At 43.3% G+C, this 25,490-nt stretch overlaps 2 protein-coding genes across 6 annotated transcripts in view; one reads left to right on the forward strand and one right to left on the reverse strand.

The window, feature by feature from the left end:
- Positions 1-13,089, forward strand: part of EIF5B (eukaryotic translation initiation factor 5B) — a 51,691-nt gene extending 38,602 nt beyond the window's left edge. Inside the window, exons 14-24 of the mRNA XM_062209955.1 lie at positions 637-778; positions 3,661-3,792; positions 4,130-4,312; positions 4,451-4,612; positions 7,035-7,166; positions 8,146-8,277; positions 8,383-8,459; positions 8,559-8,723; positions 10,112-10,250; positions 12,130-12,291; positions 12,651-13,089. Coding sequence (XP_062065939.1) covers positions 637-778; positions 3,661-3,792; positions 4,130-4,312; positions 4,451-4,612; positions 7,035-7,166; positions 8,146-8,277; positions 8,383-8,459; positions 8,559-8,723; positions 10,112-10,250; positions 12,130-12,291; positions 12,651-12,758 — 1,534 coding nt within the window. The 3' untranslated portion in view covers positions 12,759-13,089. The remainder of the gene's footprint in view (positions 1-636; positions 779-3,660; positions 3,793-4,129; positions 4,313-4,450; positions 4,613-7,034; positions 7,167-8,145; positions 8,278-8,382; positions 8,460-8,558; positions 8,724-10,111; positions 10,251-12,129; positions 12,292-12,650) is intronic.
- Positions 13,090-14,142: 1,053 nt separating this feature from the next.
- The window catches only part of REV1 (REV1 DNA directed polymerase), an 89,613-nt gene continuing 78,265 nt past the window's right edge, over positions 14,143-25,490 (reverse strand). For 2 of the 5 annotated variants that reach the window (XM_062209950.1, XM_062209949.1), the window contains exons 13-23: positions 24,657-24,877; positions 22,273-22,445; positions 19,946-20,048; positions 18,813-18,978; positions 18,499-18,701; positions 17,105-17,338; positions 16,418-16,538; positions 15,272-15,486; positions 15,030-15,168; positions 14,716-14,818; positions 14,145-14,472 (exon numbers count right to left, since the gene is read on the reverse strand). In XM_062209950.1, the coding sequence (XP_062065934.1) occupies positions 14,361-14,472; positions 14,716-14,818; positions 15,030-15,168; positions 15,272-15,486; positions 16,418-16,538; positions 17,105-17,338; positions 18,499-18,701; positions 18,813-18,978; positions 19,946-20,048; positions 22,273-22,445; positions 24,657-24,877 (1,790 nt within the window). In that variant the 3' untranslated portion in view covers positions 14,145-14,360. Of the gene's footprint in view, positions 14,473-14,715; positions 14,819-15,029; positions 15,169-15,271; positions 15,487-16,417; positions 16,539-17,104; positions 17,339-18,498; positions 18,702-18,812; positions 18,979-19,945; positions 20,049-22,272; positions 22,446-24,656; positions 24,878-25,490 lie in introns of all 5 variants that reach the window. The other 3 variants (XM_062209951.1, XM_062209954.1, XM_062209952.1) reach the window with 2 other exon arrangements.

Raw genomic sequence — 25,490 nt, forward strand, 5'->3', positions numbered from 1 at the left:
GCCCCAGCTGTTGTGGGCATTTAGGGAATGAACCAGCAGATGGAAAATCTCCCCCTCTCCCATCTTTTCTTGCCCTCACCTCACTCTACCTTCCTCTTTCTACCTTTCAGATTTTCAAATAAACAATTAAATAAAAATAAATGGGGAAAAAAAGGTACTGAACATACTGAGACATTTTTTCTTATTACTAAACAAAGTTCAACAGACTTTTATATAAATAACATGTACATTGTATTAGGTACTATGAATAATCAGAGATGATAAAAATATTCAAAAGGGTGTTCTCAGGCTATCTGCAAATACCAGAGTACTTGCAAAAGTTTGTAGAAAATAGGAGATACTTATTTTAGTGCAAAAATTTTGATGTCCATGCATGTAAGTGCTAATGAGAAAGTTGGTGGGAAATCTATATTTGAAAAAGCTATGCAAAATGTGTGCTACTGTATGTCAGGGACTTGAGCAACCATAGATTTTGGTGTCCTTGAAGGAGGAGAAGGAATAGAACCAATCCCCAATGGATACTGAAAGATAGCTATTTTATTCTTTTTGTCTAGGTTTTATAAAGGTATTGTATATTTTAATGTAAGAAATTTTTCAGTATTTTTTACTTTTATATCTTTTTTCTCTTTTCAACAGTAATCTGAGAAATAGAGGAAGCTCTCTTTGTGATATTGCCATTTTAGTTGTTGACATTATGCATGGTTTGGAGCCCCAGACAATTGAATCTATCAACCTTCTCAAATCTAAAAAATGTCCCTTCATTGTTGCACTCAATAAGGTAAGCACTTCCTCTCACAATTTAGTTGCAAAAGCTTGCTTCCTAAATTTTTTGTCATTAAATGTAGTGTAACTAGCATAGGAAAATGGACTCTATACCAAGTATACATTTAATGTGTTTTGAAAAATTTATATATTATTTAACCATTACTATTCAGAAAATAGATCGCTCCATATTCCCAGAAAGTTGTCATGCTCCCGTGCACAGTGTCTGATGTATTCCCAGGTAAACACTGATCTTTTTCTGACTGCACACTATTTTGCCATTTCAATTTCTTAAATGTAATCATAGTATGTCATTTTTTGAGTCTGATTTTTTGTTGTTTCTTGTGTTGTTATACCTTTATTAATGTTGTTGCATGTATCATAGGTTGTTCCTTTTTATTCTGAGTAGTTCATTATTCAGTGGTGGGGAACCTTTTTTCTGCCAAGGGCCACTTGCATATTTATAGCATCATTCATGAGCCATATAAAATTATCAACTTAAAAATTAGCCTGCTATAGATGTATTGAATTTGAGTCCTACTTGTGCTTGTATTTGCAGGGCCAGACCAAATAATTTCACATGACTTATAAGGCCAGCAGGCTGAACATTCCCCACCCTTGAAATAATATCGTACTTTGTCTATTGAAGAACATTTGGATTGATTCCATTTTCAGATTATCTGTTAATAAGTTGAACATGTAAATTTCTATACAAGTATTTGTATATGCATTTGTTTTTGCTTCCTTTGAGTAAAAGCTTATTAATAGTATTGCTGCATCATGTGGTATGTGTAATGTTTAGCTTGATGAGAAACAACAAATTTTTCCAGAGACTGTTCCATTTTACGTTTTCATCAGCATTATGTAAGAGATCACTTTTGTGGACAGGCTTGCAGTTTGAGGGTTATGTCACTGCCTCATGTGCTCGCATCCCCTTCCCATCCTACTTCAAGTCTTGGCTACTGTGCTTCCAGTCTAGCTTCCTGCTAATGTATACTCTGGGAGGCAGCAGATGATGGTTCAGTACTGTGTCCCTGCCACCCCTGGGGGACACCCTGATGAGTTCAGGGTTCCTGGCTTCAACCTGGTCCAGCCCTGCTTGTTACTGCCTTTTGGGGAGTGAACCAGAGGATGGATGGTCTCTGTCATGTATGTCTTTGTATCTTTGAATGAAATGAAAATAAGTTGTTTTTTTGTTTTTTTTTGTTTTTTTTCTAAGAGTCCAGGTCCTGGATGACATTTGTCTTTAGACATATTGTCTTCTAATAGACATATTGTACTTTTTTTATTTTTTGCTTTAGTTTCCATTTCTATTGTGGCTAATTGCATTAGTCATGCGGTAATGCACTAATGCTTACAGAGATGGCAGCATCTCTCTCTGAAGAGTCCATTGAAAATCTTTTGTTCTTTATTGGGTTGTTTGTTGATTTTTATGAGTTTTTTTTTAATACGTGGAGGCTTCAGAAAGTTTATGGATATGTACATTATCTTCTTTTCTAGATTTATTTGTTTATTTGAAAGGCAGAGTTAAGAAATCAAACAGATCTTCCATCGACTGGTTCACTCCCCAAATGGCCAAAAACAGCTGGGGCTGGGCTAGGCCAAAGCCAGGAGCCTAGAATTCCAACCAGGTATCCCTCATTGGTAGCATGGGCGCAAGCAGTTGGATCATCTTCTGCTTCTTTCCCAAACATGAGCAAGGAGCTGGATTGGAAACAAAGCAACTGAGACTCCCATCAGCACCCATCCTGTATAGATGCCACTGTTATGTAGGCAGCAGCTTAACCCTGTGCACCACAGTATCAGCCCCCATGTTATCTTTTTTTGTTTTAAAGGTCTATTTATTTATTTAAAAGCTAGAGTTATAGAGAGAGATCTTCTATCTGTTGGTTTACTACCCAAATGGCTACAACGGCCAGAGCTGGGCCAGGCCGAAGCCAGGAGCTACAAGCTTCTTCCAGGTCTCCCATGTGGGTGCAGGGTTCAAGAACTTGGGAAATTGTCTTGAAGTGTTTGCTAAAGATTAATTGACCATATATGTCTGTTCGTAGCATTTATCTTTTGTTTCATTGATTTTTCTTTTTTAAGAATTATATATTTACTGGGCCGGCACTGTGGTGTAGCGCGTAAAGCCACTGGCATCCTGTATGGGCACTTGCTCAAGTCCCGTTCCTCCACTTGGGATCCAGTTGTACTGGTGGCCTGGGAAAGCGGGAGGATGGCCCAGTGCTTAGGCCCCTGAACCCACATGTGAGACTTGGAGGAAGCTCCTGGCTCCTGACTTTGGATCAGCTAAGTTCCAGCTGTTGTAGCCATTTGCAGAATGAACCAGCAGATGGAAGATCTCGCTTTCTCCCCCCCCCCCCTTCTTCCTCTGTAACTCTGCCTTTCAAGTAAATAAGTCTTTGTATTTAATTTTTAAAAGATTTATTTATTTGAGGTCAGAAATTATTCCCAGGGCATTAGCAGAGCTGGATTGGAAGTAGAGCAGCCAGGTCTTGTACCAGTGCCCATGTGGGATGCTGGCATCACAAACAGCAACTTTACCTGCTGTGCCCCAATGCCAGCCCCAATCCTCACTCTTGTCAAGTACTCACAAGACTGCATTGGAATTCTGACAGCGTTTTAATGGCCATAGAATAATTTCTAGGATCTCATCTTTTACAAATAACAGCCCCTTGTGAACTTGTTGAAGGCTAACAGGTAGCTGGGTACCTCAGCAAGTTCCAATTTGAGAGAAGGTACAGTGGAGCTTTAGTTAGGTACAGTAAAATATCTGAGTAAATCACATTCAGTATATATGAGATATACATTAGGAATTTTCTGGAACTATTGATGTTAAATTTTTAAATGTTCCTAAATTTTTTAGAAATGTTTCTTATGAAAACACTTTTCCAGATTGATAGGTTATATGATTGGAAAAAGAGTCCTGACTCTGATGTGGCTGCTACTCTAAAGAAGCAGAAAAAGAATACAAAAGATGAATTTGAGGAGCGAGCGAAGGCTATTATTGTTGAATTTGCCCAGCAGGTAAGAAAGCTATTCATAGAATAGTTTATTACATTATCTTTACAGTGCAGTCAGCATCTTCTCTAATACCAGTTCTGTTCCTCTGTTAATAAGATAGTGTTTTTATTTTTCCTTATCCCTTTTTCCTCTTTATTATCATAAAACTATATCATAGATGAGTCTTTGTAGTCTGAATGTTCTGATGTCAAAAACTGAGTTACGTAGAAACCACTTTTCTGTAATGTAATTATTGCTTACAGAATAAACACGACTGTTTCTAGAGTTTTTGCTTTTAGTCAGTCCTCCTCCAGGTACCTCCTGTGATAGCTTGCCATTGTAGAATGATTTTTGCTTTCAGGGTTTGAATGCTGCTCTGTTTTATGAGAATAAGGATCCCCGTACTTTTGTGTCCTTGGTACCTACCTCTGCACATACTGGTGATGGCATGGGAAGTCTCATCTACCTTCTTGTTGAGTTAACTCAGACCATGTTGAGCAAGAGGCTTGCACACTGTGAAGAGCTGAGAGCACAGGTGATGGAGGTAATGGTCAGCTTTTCAGCTTATTGCCCTCTTTTTTTTTTTTTAATAGAGAATTCATTGGATGCTCCAGGATTTACCACCTACACATTTAATGAACATGCGTGATGCACTGTATATTTTTTCTCTCCTGTCTGTTAGGTTAAAGCTCTCCCTGGAATGGGCACCACTATAGATGTCATACTGATTAATGGCCGTTTGAAGGAAGGAGATACCATCATTGTTCCTGGAGTAGAAGGACCCATTGTAACTCAGATTCGAGGCCTCTTGTTACCACCTCCTATGAAGGAATTACGAGTGAAGGTGAGCCAGGGTGGGAAGTGTGACACATAGGAGCTTTGAGTGCTTACAAATCCTGCTGAGATGGTTTTTTTCCTTTGAGAGCTGCTTGGCTTAATGCACAATGCGCAGATCCCTCAGTCTCTGTTTCCCTTTAGCCGCCCTAATAGGCAGGGCCCATCTGTCAGAGTGGAAATAAATTATTTCAATGCAAAAAAATTTTGAAATCCAAGCATAATTTTGGCATCATATGCATTTTCTGTGACCTTTTTGAATACCCTTTGTATTTATTTACTAGACAAGGTCTTTCATAAAAATTGAGCACATTGTTTTAGTTCTGCACTGCTAACTGATTTTTTATCACCTTTTAAAAATTATTAAATATAACGTTCATACTGGAAAGTACACAAAATAGAAGAAAAAATTAATCTTTAAGAAGCAACCAGATGAAGAATCAGAATATTGCCTCTTACATGCTTCTCCCTGAGCATTACCAAAGTTGCATTTTTGTGATAGTAACTATTATTGTAGTTTGAGTACCTGAGGGCATTAAAAAACATCTTGTGAACTTTCTGTAAATGGAGTTATTCTCAGTGTTTACAAGGATACTTCAACAGGTTTGTGAGAAAATTAAAAGTGTTTGTGTTAGTGCAGAATTTTTGAAATTCATGTAAACTTTTTCATAGTTTACATTTTTCATGAGGTTTTTAAAAGTTTATTTATTTGAAAGCCAAATTTTTCACCTGCTGGCTCACTTCTCAGATAGCTGTAATGGCCAGTACTGGGCCAGGCCAGTGTCAGGAGCTTCATCCGGGTCTCCCATGTGGGTGCTCGGGATCCAAACACTTGGACCTTCTCCTGCTGCTTTCCCAGGCCATCAGCAGGGAGCTGGATTGGAAGTGGAGCAGCCTAGACTTGAACCAGTGCCCGCATCACAGGAGGTGGCTTACCCACTACACCACAACACTGACCCTTCCATGAGCGTTTAAATATTTATTTGAGAGGCAGAAAGAGATGGACAGTGAGCTGCCATCTGCTGATTTATTCCCCCACATACCTACAATATCCTGGGTTGGCGTGCAGCTAAAGCTAGGAGCCAGGAACTGAGTGACTTGAGCCACTACCACCCCTCTCTTCCGGTTCACATTGGTAGAAAATTGGAGTCAGGAGCTAACAATCGAACCCAGGTACTCCAGTATGGGATCTGAGTGTCATAACCACTAGGTAGATGCCTGCTCCTGCACAGACTTCCAAGTATCCTCTTATCTGGCTCCTTCCAAAAACATTTAAGATTTTGTTCCATTTGGTGAATATATGATGATTTATCTGTTACCTGCTTATGGAAAAGGTTTTTTACTTCTACTACTGATGTTGCTGCGGTGACATTCTTTTATTACATCCTATTGCGTTTGTGCCAGTTTCTCCAGGGTGTAGACTTCGGGTGAACTGTTAAGTAAGTCCTCATTCATGGATACTTCCAGGTTTACTTTATATGGCCATACTCTTAGCCACAGTGGCTGTAACAACTTGTTTCCAAACTGCAAGATTTTACTTCATATTGTTTTATATCCTCATCAGCTCTATTTAATGCCATCAGATGTAAGTTTTCCCATTCTGGTGGGTGCATAGCTCATTGACTATCTCAGTTTCCATTACCTGTTTTTTTTTTTTTTTTTAAAGATTTAAAAGATTTGAAAGTCCAAGTTACACAGAGAGAGAAGGAGGGGCAGAGAGTGAGAGGTTTCCCAACTGTTGGTTCACTCCCCAGTTGGCCACAACGGCCAGAACTGGGCCGATCCAAAGCCAGGAGCTTCTTCCAGATCTCCCACGTGTGCGCAGGGGCCTGGGGACTTGGGCCATCTTACACTGATTTCTCAGGCAATAACAGAGCTGGATCTGAAGTGGAGCAGCCGTGACTCAAACCAGCGCCCATGTGGGATGCTGGCACTGCAGGTGGCAGCTTTACCTGCTAAGCCACAGTGCTGACCCTTCCTGATTGTTAATGTTTGGTCATTACGGAGTTGTTAATATATTTAAGACAAGAGTATGTTGTGTATGTATTGTACTAACCTGCTAGTGACAATACTTTGTTTTTGAAATTCATTTGAGAGTCAGGAAGGGTAACTCCCATCCATTGGTTCACTCACTAGAGTGGCAGGAACCTAGTCACTTGAGCCATTCGTTGCTGCTTCCCAGTATACATTAGCAGGAAGCTAGAATCAGGAACAGAACGGAGTACAGAATGTGGGGATTCCAATATGGGTCACAGGTATCTTAAAGGCTAGACCAAAAAGCTACTTGAGAATTTTGTTAATTTTAATGTTGAATTTTTCTTCATGGTGATCGCTATTTGTGTCTAATTAAGAAATAAGTCTTGACTCCAAGGCCATCTCCTACTACTAACCATTATTCAGATAAAAGGTAACAAAAGTTTTTCTCTCTATAGAACCAGTATGAAAAGCATAAAGAAGTAGAAGCAGCTCAGGGAGTAAAAATTCTTGGAAAAGACCTGGAGAAAACATTAGCTGGCTTACCTCTCCTTGTGGCGTATAAGGAAGATGAAATTCCTGTTCTTAAAGTAAGTTGTTTCTCCGGAACGATTTGAGTTCTGCTGTGTGTTGGCAGGGAATGTGCTAGGGATGGTGACTAAAGGGATGGGAACTTTTGGTCTTTGTGAAGCTTGCAGTCTGCTTCTTAGCAGACTTGATGCTTTTAAATAACTGGAAGTTTGTAATATGAATTGGCATCAATAATGGTTGTATACACTAGAATGCTGAAATTCAAGTATGAGTTGAAAGCTCTTATGAAGTTGCTTATTTGTATTCTATTTTAGATATCCTGATATGTAGACAGGACTAAATAAAATTTTATCCTTACTAGGGGGTCATTTCCAAGCCCGTTTGCTCATTCTTAAGAGCAGTTGGCTCATGTCCAATGTAGTATCACAAAAGCAGACTTCATTCACTTGGCCAGGAGAAAATGTAACTGCTAACAGCATGTGGCCCTTGCAGGCCCTGGCTGTCTTTATTCTTTAAGCCGTATCAGGGACTCGGCCATCTCAGAGCCAGCGAAAACAGAGCAGACCTCTTTGCCCGGTCCCTACTTCGGAGTGGATTTGGGTGTCATGCTGACATTCTTGTACTTCTTTCTGCTCAAAATATCTTCTCCGTCTCCAGAGGAACAGTGATGGGAGAAAGAGCTGGTAGTGAGATTAGGGCATTTGATAGTTAAAACAGTCAAGCAGAGCTTGGGGGCTGTCGCTACATTTGTGTGGTACTCCGACTGGGTTTTTGTTTCTGCCCACCCCATCTCCCATAGTTATCAAGTGGAGCAGCAGTTAAATCTGTTACACACATGGCAAACCCAAGACAGTTGGAGGTGAAGAACAGCAAGAATGTGGCTCCAGGATCTCCTGTGCAGTGTAGTTGTTATACATGTCTTGCTTTCTCTAAGCCTAAGTTCTGTATCTTCAGATGAGTGCTTAACCAAAAAGAGCAACCATTTAATTCTAGGCTGCTGAGGATAGGTAACCTTGTCAAATCTGATTGCATTTCAAGGATGAATTGATCCATGAATTAAAGCAGACACTAAATGCTATCAAATTAGAAGAAAAAGGAGTTTACGTCCAGGCATCTACACTGGGTTCTCTGGAAGCTCTACTTGAGTTTCTCAAGACATCAGAAGTGCCCGTAAGTAGCTGTACTCTGCTCCACAAGTCAGTACTGGTCATAGTTTGGGGTAGTGTTACTATTACCAGATACAGGCAGATACATCCAGAATCCCCTCTTTTTCAGTATGCAGGAATTAACATTGGTCCAGTCCATAAGAAAGATGTTATGAAGGCTTCAGTGATGTTGGAACACGATCCACAGTAAGTTCTCATGCTCAGAAGGCTTTCATGTTACTTACCTGTTAACCTTTCCTCTGTGATACACTGTTTACTGAATGATCCTTGGTGTGTGTTTTTCAGGTATGCAGTAATTTTGGCCTTTGATGTGAGAATTGAACGGGATGCACAAGAAATGGCTGATAGTTTAGGAGTTAGGATCTTTAGTGCAGAAATTATTTATCACTTATTTGATGCCTTTACAAAATACAGACAAGACTACAAGAAACAGAAACAAGAAGAATTTAAGTAAGTTAGTCTTTTATTTACATTGTATCTTGGAAATGAAATTAAGTAGTACTAGATAAGAGGGCGGGGTATGTGCATCTGCTCACTCACCGGACGTGGTATGTTGTAAACCAGGAATTCACACCGGGAACATTCCAGTAGTGTTTCAACAAGTCCTCTCTGTTTATTAAAATTGAATTTGGCAGCTTAGGTCTCATTGCTGGGTTAGCAGTTGTTAAATTTGGAGGCTTCACCTTTCTGGAGTGGCTTATCTGGCATTGTAACAGAACTCGATTGGGGAAAATGAGGAATCAGAGTGCTTGTGTTGGGGAGAGAGTCGTTCTGCTGAGGCATGCCAAGTGCTTGCAGTGCTGACACTGTGGCGAGTGCCGGAGGGGAAGGCAGCAGGAACCTGTGGCAGGTTTCCTCCTGGAGGTCTGGGGCTCTCTTGCCTTGAAACAGACAGCTGATAAATGGGTAAGCAGGCAAAGGACTCAGGAAGAAAAATAAAGCAGGGAAAGGCACAGCGGTGGCGATGAGGGGACTGTACCACAAAGGTGTGTCCCACTGTGCAGGCTAACAGCACCGTGAGGCAGACTGGGTTCTGAGGTGGAGGGCCACACGGATGAGGCAGAGCAGCAACCTGGGGACAGTGGAAGATGAGGTCAGAGAACTTGGCAGGCCCGTATCACATAGGACCCTGTGTGGGCCTTAGGGAAGCCTTGGGCTTTTTCTCTGAGTTGTGCTAGAAGCCATTGCCAGGGTTGTAGTGGTCAGCATGAAACTGGTAGTGTTGTGAGGAGCATGGTTGTCAAGGAGTCCATGACAGGTGTCCGTCAGGAGGCTCGTGTAGTCAGGGAGGAGATGGTCAGGTTTCAGACTGGACTGCCCAGAGTAAACAATGGCTGAGTTTGGGGCACTCAACGGTAAATACTGAGATTCAGATTGTGATAGCATGCTTTAGATGATGAAGGACGCTGGAATCACATGAAGACTTCGATGAAGCGTTAAAGCACTTTAAGCATACGCTGGATAAATTAACCGCATTGTAGTCTTGGGATCAACATGGTGAAGAGGACTTGAAGGGAGAGACTTGACTCCACTTGCCAAATGGCATAGACCTGGGTTTTAAGCCCCAGTGTGTGGCTGCAAAGTATATCTTGTGGTCAGGGGCCGGGCTCAGTATTTTAGTCCGGGCAGAAGTGCCCCTGGGGTATGGCTCCTTTTCCACCTGAGACTTGGAGAGAGTATAAATAAAAGATGTGGGAAGTATGACAGGAATGGGGCCATGGGCTGCAGCCTCTGAGGAAAGCTGCTTCCAAATAACCAGAGAAACCTTGTTTATTTTCATGTTTCAACAGTTGTGTAAGGATAAGCTTAGAAGTTCCTGCTTTGTTTCTTCCTTTCAGGCACATAGCAGTATTTCCCTGCAAGATGAAAATCCTCCCTCAGTACATTTTCAATTCTCGAGACCCAATAGTGATGGGGGTGACTGTGGAAGCAGGGCAGGTAAAACAAGGGACACCCATGTGCGTCCCAAGCAAAAACGTAAGTTGCAGTTAATTTAAAACTTGTTATTTCTGAAAGCAGAAAATGGGAATCCCAGAGTGGTGGTAACAGAGCTTTGCACCTGTAGTTCACAGTGCTGTGTTCCATATTAAGTTGCTATCTACCTTTTTTTTTTTTTTTTTTCCTTGAAAGAGTTAGAGAGGTAGAGACAGAGACAGGGGATGAGAAAGAGGTCTTCCATCTGCTGCTCACTCCCCTCATGGTCGCAATGGCCAGAACTGAGTGGATCAGGAGCCAGGAGCTCCTTCTGAGTCTCCCTGGGGCCCAAACACTTGGGCCATGTTCTGCTGGTATCCCAGGAACATTAGCAGGGAGCTGGGTCAGAAGAGCAGCAGCTGGGAATGAAGCTGGTGCCCACATGGGATGCCAGTGCTGCAGGCCAGGGCTTTAACCCCCTGTGCCACAGTGCTGTCCCTGCTGTCTACTCTCTTAACGTCTTACACTTTAAGTGTCACAACAAGCAGAGCTTGTCACCCTCTGTAACTTGTACTTCGGTACTGCTGTAGTCAGTATTGATTCTTAGCACCTCGTCTCATGTTTCAGTTAATGCAGGTCATAAGATACTTTTAAAGATTTAAAAAGGCAGTAATTCAAACTTTGAAGACTCGGCCCAAATTTTAAAGTATGATGAATGTCTGTATCTTGGCTTTATACCCACATACCCAAGAACAATTAACATCACTTCTGTGGTATTCTGTCATTTCCAGTTCTTAGTCACATTCCACCGCTTGCTCCAAGGATGTTTTTGGTAACTCGACATGCATTGTATTGGGCTGTTAACCGTATCGTTTGTGAAGAGTCTAGCCCAGATGTTTTGAAAACTGTTGCTCCACTTGGATTTGTCTGATAACCCCTGACTAGATACAGGCTGGGGTGACTGGACAGGAGCCTCTTGCATAGCACCAACCTTGATTCGCTGGGGAGGTTGCTCTTCCATTAGAATATCTCCATCTTTTTCCCGTTTATAATTACAAGTAGCCTATGGGGTACTCAACCTGTTTTTCAGTAAACTTCGTTCCACTGGTATCCTTGCCTAAGTCTGTTAGTACATATAAATGCTTACAAAACTGCACCCTCTTCCCAGCAACTGCTCTAGTAACCATCCTGTATACTCAATCTATCATCGTAGTCTGTGCCCTTCTTTCTGATAATTATCTACTTGGTCCCATTTTTAAAAAGGGGGTGCCTACAGCACCTGGAATGTTTTCTTCCTTTTCTGATCCAGCGAGATGCTCCAGGCTCACCTAATTCTTCCCTGTCCCAGATCTGGTTTCCTTAGTGGGACACAGCCCTTCAAAATTGTCCGCTTATTTACCATGTCAGTAGACCAAAGCTCTAGGGTATTATCGGCAGTGATTTTTGTGTGTGTGGCTTTGGCCTCCAACATCAAAACAAACCAGACTCTCCTTGTTCTCCCTCTTCCTGTCCTGTCGCTCCACATGGCAGCCAGGTGCTTTTACCAAAACTACGTAGTTCTTGGGCTGCCTTGCAGACTTCACCGCCTGCTTCAGGCTCCTTCCTTAGAACCTGTATGTTTGCATTTTGCTTGTGAGACTCGTCACATGAAAAGGTAGAGCTGTCACACAAAACGACACTGGGTCAGTACCGTGGGCTTAATTATTTACAGCACATGAATGATCGCCATTGGCCCTTATGACTCTGGTAAACTAGGCCCAAACTCTATGCCTTTCACAAATGTGAAAATTCAAGTGTGGAGACATTAAGTGATAAATGCAGGATCTTGATGCCAAAGCTTCAGAAGTAGGGTCCTTTGCTTCTGTTTTTTAAGCTGCTTAGTCATGGCACCTGTGAGGGGTGTGCATTCCTCAGCATGCATTGCACTCTTCTTATTTTACAGTTTGTTGACATTGGAATAGTAACAAGTATTGAAGTAAACCATAAACAAGTAGATGTTGCAAAGAAAGGACAGGAAGTCTGTGTCAAAATAGAACCTATCCCTGGGGAATCTCCCAAGATGTTTGGGAGACACTTTGAAGCTACAGACATTCTTGTCAGTAAGGTGAGTACTGCAGCACCAACAGCAAGGCAAGTCCATCCCTCTTGTCTGGTTGTTACCTATTCCTAGTATACGTAGAGGGCTAAGTTTGGGCTTGTGGGATCTGATGGGATAGGCTCCTTGATTTGGTTCAGTCAGCAGCATGGTTCATATTTGTTGAGAAAAGGTGTTTGCTACATGGGGCGGCACTGTCAGAATGCCAGGGCTTCCAGATGCCGGTCTGTCTGGTGCTGAATTCTCCTTTAGCATGTAAGCACTGCATTGGTTAGCCTGATAATGAGCAGTATCTGGGGCCACCGAATTTCTCTGCTCTGTGTGTGTGTGTTTCTTTGTTCACCCTGTTTGTGCCTCTGGTGTTCCAGATCAGCCGGCAGTCCATTGATGCACTCAAAGACTGGTTCAGAGATGAAATGCAGAAGAGTGATTGGCAGCTTATTGTGGAACTGAAGAAAGTTTTTGAAATCATCTAATTTTTCCACGTGGGGCAGAAATTGTTGTAATAGCATCAACAAAATGAGACAAAAAATGGAACAGACGTATCTGAACACGGACAGACTGGTATGGAAGGAAAAAAAATAGGTGTATAAAATGTTTTCCATGAGAAACCAAGAAACTTACACTGGTTTGACAGTGGTCAATTACATGTCCCCACAGTTCCAATGTGCCTGTTCCCGCACCCCCTCCTTGCCCTACCCTCTCTACTTGGCTGCTGTTTTAAAGTTTGCCCTTCCCCAAATTTGGATTTTTATTACAAATCTAAAGCTCTTTCACTTTTATACTGATTAAATCAGTACTGCAGTATTTGATTAACCAAGCTTCTGCAGATTTTGTGATTCTTGGGACTTTTTTGATGTAAGAAATACTACTTTATTTATGCATCTTCTTCCCACAGTAATTTTCTTTCTGGCCTCCTCCTGCCATATGCTTTTAGGCAGTTTTTAAAATAGAAAATTAGGCATTCTGGTATTTCTATCTGCTTTTGTGTGAAACCATGGTGTAAAAGTGTAGCTGGCTGCTTTTTACTGCTTGTATAGTCCTGAGCGACCACTGTAATCAGAGTTCCAAACCACCAATAAAGAAAACAGACATTGACTGGTAGGCTTCCATGATAGTGTAGCTTCTCATCTTCCCTCAGGACAAGGCTGATCACCGAGCAGACCCTGTATACTACTAGCACATGGTAACAGTAGGGATTCTTGTAGCCTTGCTCTAATTTGTCCTGTGCACAGTAGCAGGGCTTCAGTGAGCTCCCATGGTCTGACTGTAGCTAACTTTGTGGTTTTCCTGAAGAAAGTGGTTGCAAGGAAGAGATTTTCCCCAAGTTAGGAAACCTGTTAAATTTAAGTGAAATTCTAACAGTGTTAAAGTCAGTGTGGGGTATTTGAGGGGTAAGTTCCAAGTATTCACTAGCATAATCCAACAGAGGCAAAGGTGAACACCACCCCCAAACTAACTGTGGGACATATCCAGGAGTGTGCGGGGTGCTCTAGTTAGAGAAAAAAATGTGCACTTCTTCACAAGACAGAAGTAAAGAGGATTCCCTCAACATGCTCTGGCGTTCACGCTTGGAGACAGGAAGAAGACGGGGGTTGCGAAGCTTTACCCTTTCTTGGAACAAGCAGAATCATCCCAGGCTGGGACCTCTCAGGAATTTCAAAGCTTAGCACGGAGCCTGTGCAACAGTCTGGCCTGGCGACTTTATTTTCAGCCTTTTAGTATAAGACAGTAGTTGCTTCCTAGAGTTGAGTTTTTAAGGATTCACAAAAAGGAGCCTGTACAAAATATACATACAGTTCTTTATTAAACAACTGTAAACACTTCACTGTAAAAATCCATAAAACTTTATAAACAAACGTTTTGTAAATAGAATCTATGCTACAGTAAAAGAATTAACACCATTATTTACATGCAATACTGACATTTTGGCACTTTTTGAAAAGAAACGTACAAAACACTTGCTTAAAAAGAAATTTAAAATTATAAAAACTCAGCATCACTACCATGCACTTTGCAAATACCTCACAAGCACTTATGGCACAGCTAGCGGAGAGCCCCAGGCTCCCTGGCAATGTTTATGTAACTTTTAATGTGCTTCCATAAGTCTGTTGTAAAACCACCTGAACGTTGTCAAGAATAAAGTCAAATGCCATATTCCAAACCGATTCCACTGACTGCTGCATCAACCTGAAGGTGGGAGGAGAAGCAGGTGAGGAAGGAGCCAGGCAAGGATCAGTTCAGCCCACCTCCTCCCCTGCCCCCAACACCAGAAAACGATTTCCTACGGTTTTAGCCACATGGCTGTAATACAACTTCATTTTCTGACCTTATTACATTTCCTTCTTTGGAATTCAAGAACAATGTTTAAAACTTGCTCAGTAGCTGTTGTGACATGCTATTCCCCGGGACAGAAGTGCTGAGGAAATGTACCTTTTCATGTATTTTATAACTAGATCCAGTTTTTCCAAATCTTTTTCCTCTATTAGATCGGTACAGTATTTCACAACTTGCAGGATGTCTTCTTCCATTGGATCTAGGGAGGGGGAAAAGCCTCAAATGAGGACCAGTTCTATCTTTCTGCAGGATTAGGGCTGAAGGAAAACTGCATTTCTATACCCACCCCACTGTTCAGAGCCCTAAGTAACTTTTCAAAGTCCCAGAATTTAAAATATTGGGAGTAGCTGGTTACCGAAACAGGACCACTACCCTTCAGTCTTGGGCCATCGAACGCAGGACAAGCCAACCTGAAATAGTGGTTATCCATTCTTTGAGCAAGTTCTTCACATCGCTGAATTCCACAGCTCCAGCTAGATTGGGGGCTGGGGGTCTCCCGGGCTGCAGACTGGAAGGGCCTGGCCCATCTGACGTGGAAGCAGCGTGTTCCTATGAGGAAAACAAAGGACAGAAGTGCTACAGTGAGACAGGCACTGTTTCAGGTACACCGAGGCCTGATAAAGGTCAAAGTGAAAGGAGTATTAAACATTACCGGGAGTTTCTCAGCAGGTCCCTCATGCTTCAGAAACCCATCGATGAGCTTCTGGGGACTCACACAGGCCCCTGGCAGTGTTGCTGCAGGACTGTTGAGCTTGTTTTTCAAAGGACTCTGGATCTTCTTGTGGGGACTGACGGGGTTTTTTTTCTTGCTTCTTTTCTTTTCCCTAACTGCTGCTGGCTTTAAGTGAAGTAAAGGGTTCTTTGGCACTAGAAGAAGATGGATGTAAGATCCTCAATAAAGTGAATCTGGGTAGTTCATGGGTCTCTCTCCTCCTTCCAAACACATCCCCATGCCTCCTACTTCTCTACCCCAACTCAGACCCACAATGCTTTATCTATGGAAGTTCATCAAGTAATTAGAATAGGCCCTGCTAAACTGTAAGATCAAGGAATGTTATTTTTATTTAGTTGAAAGGCAAAGATAGAGAGGGGCTGCTGCTCTAGCATAGTGGGCTAAGCCTCTGCCTGCACTGCCAGCATCCCATATGGTCATCAGTTTCAGTCCAGCTCTCTGCTATGGCCTGGGAAAGAAGGTGGCCTAAGTGCTTGGGCCCCTACACCTGTGTGGGAGACCAGGCAAAGGCCCCTGGCTTCAGATTGGCTCAGCTCTGGCCGTTGCAGCCATTTGGAGTGAACCAGCAGATGGAAGACCTTTGTATTTGAGAAGTAGAGTTACAAAGTTACTGAGATGACATCTTCCATCTGCTAGTTCACTTCCCAAATGGCCATAACAGTTGACTCAGATCAAAAGCAGAAGCCAGGAGCGTCTGGGTTTCCCATGTAGATGCAGGCCAAGGACTTGGGCATCTACCACTGCTTTCCTAGGCCATAGCGGAGAGCGGTATTGGAAGAGGAGCAGCCGGGAGTAAAACTCCCGATATGGGACGCCGGTGCTGCAGGTGGCAGCCCCACGAAATGTTATTCTTACTGCGAAGTCTGGGTTCAGGTGTTTGTGATACATGTGCAGAAACCTGTTCGAAAGATTGCTGATCATCTTTTTCAGACTTCTCTAACAAGACCTAACGGTAACAGTTACTCCCCACAAATGAAGAGATCACAAAATGCCTAACAGCTCAGACTCTGGCCATGGTACCTGATATCCACAATGACTTCTGCCACCTGCTGTGTCCAAGCTTACCGGATGTGCCGGCTGGGGGCTGGGGAGGGGTGGTCTCTCCTGGCCGTGGCCGTGGATCGTAGGCTGCTTTCAGCTCCTTCTGCAGCTCAGCAGGAAGGGCGGCGAACACCTCAGGGTCCACCTGGTGGAAAAGGCAGGCCTCAGCCCTCCAGATGGCACCTGGTTGGTATTTCTCACACGACAGACCTTGTTCTCAAGTACAAGTTCTTACTAGGTCAGTATCAAAGCTCATTAAATCTTCAAGAAGCTTAAGGTGAGAATAAGCCATCAGAGGACTACTCAACTGCAGAGATCACACGTGCACACACTGTGCAGAACCCTCAGGGCAAACACACTGGTAGAAGCAGCACGGTGAGATCTGGGCTTTTGTACTGTCCCCTGTATGAGTATGCATCTCCACCCTGTCCATTTCAAGTGTGGCCCAGCTGGGTGTTCAAAGAAGCTTCTTTAAACACCCACATAACAGAACCTCCGCGTCCTCTTTCCTCAGGTGCTTTATGGAGGAGGCTGCGTTGTCCTGTCCCATACAGGAGGTGGGGCAAAGCTAACAGCTGCCCCGTGGACCCAGTGGAAGTCACTGGGCAGGAAGGTGCAGAGGGGAAAGGGAAAGGGAAATGAGGCATGCCCTAGGGAACGGGATGGGTACAAGGACTTCAAACACCAAAACGGTCCCGAGGTTGAACTTGCCTGTGAAAACGCTGGAAGGGCTATTACATTTATTCCCACGTCACTGTTAGACTCTTGAGGTTCTGGTATTTGCAACAAAACTGTCCCAACTGCTTGTGGCAAAATTCCTGTATTGCAGCCATTTACTGGTTGGTTCTTTTGGTGGCCATGGGACTCTCCTTGCTGAAGAGCACAGACTTGCTCTACTTGTTCCCGGAGATCAGGTGGAAGTGCTTCTAGAACAGACTGATCGAGCTACAAAATGCCAAACACACAAGTCTGAATTTATAGCAGGCTGAGAAATGGGGTATTGGAGAGGTTACAGATTTGGCTTGAACACCTAGAATAGTGAACATAAGGTGTAGAGACTACAGGAATAGGAAAGCTGTCACCCCCAAACTAGTTCACTTCTGGAACATCATGGCCTTTAGCCACTGAAGCCTGAATACAGAAGACAAGCAAACCCTGCCAGCCAAGCAATCTGCAAGGTCCAGATACAGCCATGGAGGTCTGGAATGGGAATCACCAGGAAAACAGAACTTGTATCAATGGGCAGATATGTTCATTTCCAGGGGCAGGTTAATGTAGTCTTGGATCAGATGTTCACGTTTCAGATGGGAGACTACCCAAACCAACAGCAAACTTTAGTCTGCAAGCAGCAAGGTGGAATAGAGAGTTCCTCAGACCTAACTACTTAACCTGCTACTTTGGTCAAGCCTACAGCCACCTGTCTGCACATAAGCCCTTTGCAAACACTGAGTCCCACAACCCGGACAGGCCAGCCTTATCATGCTAGAAGCAGCTGGTTTTGAATTAAATGACCAAGCAACGGGTCCTATGCCAACATACCAGACCTGCTACTTTCCCTAGTCCTCAGGCACCTCCCATGCTGGGGAACAAAGGTAGCCACAGACCTTTTCAAAATAGTTTCCAGTGCTATCCTACTGAAAAGGAGCAAAGGATACCACCAGTACAACGCTTTAGCAGCCCACACAAACTGAATTAGCTTTTATTATGAAAATGACTCCCTCTACAGAGATAAGTGTTCTCAAATCCTGCCAAATCTTTTGACATGGGCCTCTACGTCCTTCCCTACTGCTCAGCAGAGCGGCTTTGTTGAACAGAGTGAGTCTGTGACACGACTGCTGACACAGGGTGCAGCTCACAGAACTGCCTTTCAGCGAGGCTGTACAACTTGCAAGAGCTGCTAATCTCTGCAGAAGTGCTAGCATTCGTCTGACCAACTGCTGCGTGTTGAGAATTCTGCAACACCATGACCCACCCTACCAAGTAATCCCCTCCCCCTTTCTTGGTTATGCTGAGAAATGAAAAATGTCATTTTCATTCACAAGCAACTTCTGTAAAGCCAGCTGGGCCAAGGTTTTCTGGTTGTACTCAGGGTGATCAGAATGTACCTGGGAAGGTGACGGGACTTCTATACTCAGGTTCAGTCTGGACTGCACACTGAGGGGAGAATGCAGACCATTCCATTTCCCGGCAGACTCGGCTCTGCTGGTGTCAGGACTGGGAAACGCTGGCACACGTGCAGGAAGAGACGGCAACAAAGTGCAAGTTCTAGAGGCAGACGACATATCCAGGTCCACAGCAGACAGAACCACTACACGTACAGAACACAGATTAGACTCATCGTACTTAAGAATGAAAATCCGTTTAAAAATGTCACACGGAGCCATGCCAATATGAAAAACGCACACCATGGGCCACCAACCTTCCTTGTGCTCCTCTTCTGTGGATTTCTGAGCTTTCTGGACTTGGAAGAGATCATGGACAGAACGCAGTCCGCCAGGATGGTGGCTCGACTGAGCTGCTGAGTGCCTAGGGCATGTGGAGGGCGCCAGGTTAGCGGGCACCAGCTGATTCACGTGCATCCCAACCTGGAACCAGAATAAAGAGCACGTCTCTAGAAAAAGGAACACTAAAAGCAAATGGAAGTTTAAGCAACATTCTTAGATGACAGGATTATCTCATAGACCCTGTTTCTAAAACAGAGGTAAATAAAAACTGTCAAAACAGCCTTGCATAGGATTTATTACAAAAACCACTTCCAGCCTAGCTACTGAGCAATACATTCTACCTAAGTATATTGCAGTATCTTTAAAATACTATTCCAATGTATTCCAATGACATTCTAGTCAACTAAGGTTTTAAACCAGACCATTAAAGATGCTGAAAATATACCCTACTTGAGCAGTTTTTTACTTCATTTATTTTTTTCTTTTTAAAAATTATTATATAATTTTCAAATCAAGAATGGGAGGGGAAGAACAGCAAGTGCACCAGATTACCAAAACCATCCCCATCGTAAAACTCCAGTGTGCAGTATTTCAGAGAGCAGCTTCCATTACGCTGGCTTAGCGACTATACTCCTTCAACTAAACCCACATCAAGCCACGTTCTCCACTCATATGCGTCACGAAATTAAACCCACAACAACTCGTCTTTAAGAAGATCTAGAGTTTCGACATCCTGATGCCCTCTTGCCTGGCTGTTCCCAACGTGCTTTCACCCGTGGTTTGTTTCTCCCTTTTAGATTGTCATGCCATAGACATCAGAATAAATTGCTGATTAAAAGAACATTAAAGATACAACATTTTCTGATGTCCCATCTTTTAGGACACAATAAGAGGAAGAACAAGATATTGGGTTTAAAAGTAGCCCTTGAGAAAGAAAAGCACTACAGACACAGAAAATTCAGAAATGTCCTAGCAAACCAGACTGGCATGAAGACTAAGGAGGTCAGCTCAGGTGAGAGTGGAGCTCATGATCTGCACAGACCTAACCTCCACCATAGCAACATCCAGAACAAGTCAGAATTCTGCAAGGTATCAGACACTTACTTACCCCTCTCATATCCGATATATTGAGTTTCATGGTGTGAAACATGTTTAGTGCAGCCTTGCCAATTACTTTTGCACTATCCGTTGCCTGGTCAAGAGTTACAGTCCTGTAAATGACAGCAGTACTTTTTAGAGAAAAAGCCACCCTGCACATGGATTCACTGGTACTCCAGTGAATAGTACAGAACTATATAAGGAGTTACAGAAAAGTCAGACAGTTATATAGAACAGTACATAAAAAGGAATGAGACAATTTCCCTCCAAGTAACCCAACAGTACCAAATGATACTGGCAGCAAGAGGGGGCAAAGTCTACAGAACCTTGGGACTTCTAAGTAAAAACTCTAATGGAATCAGTCAGCTAAAAATAAATTCAGAAGCCTAAAAAAAGACACAATTCTGGGTATGCGTGCTGCAACTACATGAATGAGCGATAAGCACAGGATTTTAAGTTCCAAGATGACCTCTGCTGAGATGTAATTGATACGCAGAAAAGAGAGGAATTCTCTGCATTTGGGTTACTGACTTCCACTGTGTTTAAAGCCACTGAGTAATTCACACATGTGAACATGCCTTTTAGAGGGCCCTAACACCCTGAGGGCGCCCAGTCTCGTCTGGACTTAGGAACCAAGTGGTCAGCTATGAGACATAACATCCACTGTAACCTAATATCCAGACTGGAGTGTGAGTCTTAGAACTTGAAGACCAGGGGATCAGCCAACCAGTGGTGCCAAACCCTGTGCTGCGCTCACCCACTGTTTTCTTCAGGGCCTTTCTGGGGCTCTGGCATGAGCAGGGTAGCCCAATGCAAAGAGAAAATGACTAACTCAGTATCAATATATTACTTCTGGTTCTCTTTTCAATGGAAAATTCAAGTGTTTTGATGATTCTTTCCATGTATCTTAAACATTAAATTTCAGGAGTTAGAACAACAACTTGTATTCCCAGAAAAGGTATCATAAAATTGAATCTGATTTCCCTAAAGAAATTATGTTTACCAAGATAATACTCAGGGCTGGGGTTGTGGCGTAGCAGGTAAAGCAACCGCCTGCAGTGCCAGCATCCCATATGGGCACCAGATCAAGGCCATCAGAAGCACACACTTCTGATCCAGCTCCTGGAAAGCAGCAGAAGATGGCCCAAGTCCTTGGGCCCCTGCACCCACTTGGGAGACCTGGAAGAAGCTCCTGGCTCCTGGCTTCAGATTGGCCCGGCTCTGCCTTTGCAGCCATTTGGGGAGTGAACCACTAGATGGAAGACCTCTCTCTCTGCACCTCTGCCTCTCTGTAATTCTTTCAAATAAAGAAAGAAAAAAAAATTTTTTAAAGGTAATACTCTTAGGGGCTGGCACCTGCCACCTGCAGCCCTGGCATCTCTCTCTCTCTGCCTCTGTAATACCACGTTTCAAATAAATAAATCTTTAAAAAAATGATAATAATCTTGAATAAGGGCCCAATAAACAGCTTATCATAGAAATGACCACTAACACTATATTGAGCTATGTTAAATAAATTACCGTTTGAATTATACGTACATTATAACACTTATTACAGGAGATAAAGATAACAGTTCAAAATAACCAACTGCAAAAAATGTTTTGTAGGTACCCTTGTTTAATGCATACTTTATACTCCTGGTTTTCATGGTAAACAAACAACAATAAACTGGGGAGTTCCTGTGTCTGACAGCTGCCTAATGACATGGCAGCATCACCACATACATGAGCTACTCCTTACACCAGACTCCAATTCCCTACGTGTGGCTTCCAGTGTTGGAAGTCTTTAAGTTTAGTTTGAAAGATATATTAAAATACACCTTATCATGCAGTATAAAATGGCATGCAAAACCAATTATTTTTATTTTGGTCACATATCTTCCATAAGTTTAGTAAGTGGCCCTCATGTTAAAAATCATTAAAGCAGCTTTCAAATGCTTCCTCCCAGTTTTCAGAGACTGACTCTTCACAGAGAGTTCATACCTACAAATCGCTGCTGAACGGAGTGCACAGAAATTCCCCTCAGGGGGAGCTGCCAAGTCCACAAACCCCAACCGTGCCCTCGCTCTGCACGCCTGCAGACGCTTCCTTCAGTGCACGCACTGACCGCAGCAGTCTGGAGACCCAAGCCCCAGCCCCACCCGCACCCCATTCCACTTGTGATGGCCGAACAGGAGTGGATTCCAAAGGCCCTGGGCAGAGGCGTGGACCTACAGAACATCAGATAACCCCAGACTTTATAGTTCTTTAGCTTTAGAGCTCTTCCTGGGTTTTATGTTCTGTTAGTTACAGTAAGCTTCAGGGAAATGGAATTATCGAGCTCCTTTTGAAGCTTACCTGGCAATGTTATCACAAATTCCATGGCCTCCAAATTTTGCAGTCTCCACAGGGGCCCCAGGCTTTCGCACCATGATTTTCAGAGTCAGACGTTTGCCCTTGACGCCAGCAGACTCAAGTCGTCTTTGAATTTCTTCTGAAAGACTCAGAAGAAAAGCTTCTGCCTCTTTCGGCTATGTTTTGAAACACAAATGTGAAAAACTTGTTATTTTCCTTTGTATTTTAGTAATTATTTTCAAGTATTTTAGTTCTTAATATCAAAGAGATCTATTATTTACTATCCTAATTAATCCTCCGTCAAAAATTATCATCCTGGGGCCGGCGCTGTGGTGCTGTGGGCTAAGCCTCTGCCTGCAGTGCTGGCATCCCACATGGGCGCCGATTCAAGTCCCGGTTGCTCCTCTTCTGATCCAGCTCTCTGCTGTGGCCTGGAAAAGCAGTGGGAGATGGCTCAAGTGCTTGGGCCCCTGCACCCGCATGGGAGACCCAAAAGAAGCTCCTGGCTTCGGATCAGCCCAGCTCCAGCTGTTGTGGCCATTTGGGGAGTGAACCTATGGATGGAAGATCCACTTCTACCTCTCTCTGTAACTCTACCTCTCAAATAAATAAAATCTTGCAAAAACAAAAAAAAAATCTCGGAGGGCCAGCACTGTGGTAGAGCAGGTTAAAACTTGTGACGAGGAGCCGGCGCCGTGGCTCACTTGGTTAATCCTCTGCCTGTGGCACCGACATCCCACATGGGTGCCGGGTTCCAGTACTAGGTGCTCCTCTTCTAGTCCAGCTCTCTGCTGAGGCACGGGAGGGCAGTGGAGGATGGCCTGAGTGCTTGGGCCCCTGTACCTGCATGGGAGACCAGGAGGAAGCACCTGGCTCCTGGCTTCGGATCGGTGCAGTGCACCAGCCGTGGCGGCCATTTGGGGAGTGAACTAACAGAAGGAAGACCTTTCTCTCTGTCTCTCTCTCACACTGTCTAACTCTACCTATCAAATTTAAAAAAAAACAAAAAAACAAAAAAAACAAAAACACCTTGTGACGAGTATCCCGCATCACGTGCATCCCCTCTGAGTGCCAATAAAGTCCCGACCGCTCCACTTCCCATCCAACCCCCCTGCTAATGTGCCTGGAAGAAGCAGCAGAGGATGGCCCTAGCACTTGGGCCCTTGCTGCCCATGTGGAAGACCCGACGGAGTTTCTTGGCTCCTGGCTTCAGTGTGGCCCAGACCTGGCAGTTGCAACCAGAGAATAATATAGCTCTTCCCTTCTCTCTGATACTCTGCCTTTCAAATACATAAATAAATCTTAAAGGAAAAATCATTCTGTATACTCTAATTAAATATTCAAAAGTTTCATCTTCCCAATAAAGCTAAAGGAATCACTTATAAATGTATTTCTTTTGCTTTTCTACACCATCACTGACCTGCTACAATTCTAAATTATTTGTTCTTATTAACAAGTTCTAAAATGTGCTCTCCAACATGACCTTAATTCCCACAAACAGTCCAAGCATCGTTTCCATTCTTAAGAAACTGTGAACTGGGTGAGTTCCACACAGTAGGCATGAGAGGGAAATTACCTCATCATATTTCAGGTCCTCACAGCATTTATTAAATTTCAAACACACATCCATATACATATTCTGAAGGAAAATGGAAACTATTCATCTGTGCCATTACATCCTAAACCCATGAATGACAAGGAGTTGGCTGCAACTTACTTATAACGGTAGCTTAAAAATAACTTCAACACTGAAAACATTTTTAAGGTCTTTTTTCCCTCTTGACTGGAGATGAGAATTAAAAAGCCTCCAGTTCTCTAAGAACTAACCCCCAACACGTCAACTTTATCTCCCCCTCCCAGTCCAAGTTCTCTTGCTCTTATCTGAGCCCTACCTTATAGAGTAATACTTCTGAAAATTTTCCTGATATTCTCAGAAAACCAGGTTTTAAGATTTCATTTCAAACGTTAGGAGTCTTCTGGTTTAGACGGAGAAAAGACTATAAGCTATAAACACTAAGGCAAAATCTGTCACGTGGGGGATGGAGCTGTAGTGTAGTTGGTTAAACCTCCCCCAGGAAGCCGGCATCCTACACGTGTGCTGGCTTGTGACCTGGCTGCTCCACTTCTGACCCAGCTCCCTGCTAATGTGCCGGGAAAGCAGCAGAGAAGGGCCCACGTATTTCGGGCCCCTAAACCCACATGGGGCCCTGGAGAAAGCGCCCGGCTCCTGGCCTCAGCCTGGCCCAGCCTCGGCTGTTGACCATTTGGAGACTGAACCAGCAGGTGAAATCTCTCTCTCACTCTGTCCTCCTCTCTCTCTAGCTCTGTCTTTCAAATAAATAAAAATAAATCTTAAAAAACAAAAAAATCTGTCATGTGATCAGTACCTGTGTAAACCTTATTCCATAGTTGATCTCAGCTGAAACAGACTTTCTTTCCTTTTCAGTTCGAACTGGTCTGTCATCCAAACCACGGCAGAACCTATAGAGCATCTGACCTGTTTTGGGACCAAATTCTTTTTGGAGTTTTGCCATGGTCATATACTGCAAGTCTCCACAAGTTTTAATTCCCAAAGATGCCAACTTAGATTCCATTGAACGTCCAACGCCTAGGAAAGGGAACAGAGAGCTCTAGTTTTGCAGGACACACTCACTAAAAGTAATTTTAGTAATCTGAAATAACTATCATTCATGCACAACTAATATAAAATAATCTTTAAAAAGCTTAGTTAAATGACAAAACTTAAGCATCTTGTAAGACTTAATAAAGTTCTTTTAGTATAGTCATCACAGTAGTAGTATTTCTAGAATCTACCTGTCAGTTTGGACTCCACAAAGAGAGAATCCAGACTTAAATATGTGAGTATTTCAAGGTGGTCACAGAAAATCAAGAGATGTATTTATTTTGGTGCAAAAAAAAAAATGTTTAAAGATTTATTCATTTATTTGAAAGTCAGAGTTGCAGCGACAGGGAGAAACACAGAGAGATCTTCCATCCAGTGCTTCACTCCCCAGATGGCCATAACAGACTGGGGCAGGGCAGGCCAAAGCCGGGAGCCAGGAGCTTCTTCCAAGTCTCTCAGAGATCCAAGAAGTTGGGTCATCTTCCGCTGCATTTCCCAGGCCATTAGCAGAGAGCTGGAATGGAGCAGCCAGGGTCTGAACCAGCACCCGTATGGAATGTCTGCGTCACAAGAGATGCCTTTGCCACAAATCCACGCA

The sequence above is a fragment of the Lepus europaeus genome, chromosome 13 (assembly GCF_033115175.1).
Source record: "Lepus europaeus isolate LE1 chromosome 13, mLepTim1.pri, whole genome shotgun sequence".
Classification (NCBI taxonomy): Eukaryota; Metazoa; Chordata; class Mammalia; order Lagomorpha; family Leporidae; genus Lepus; species Lepus europaeus.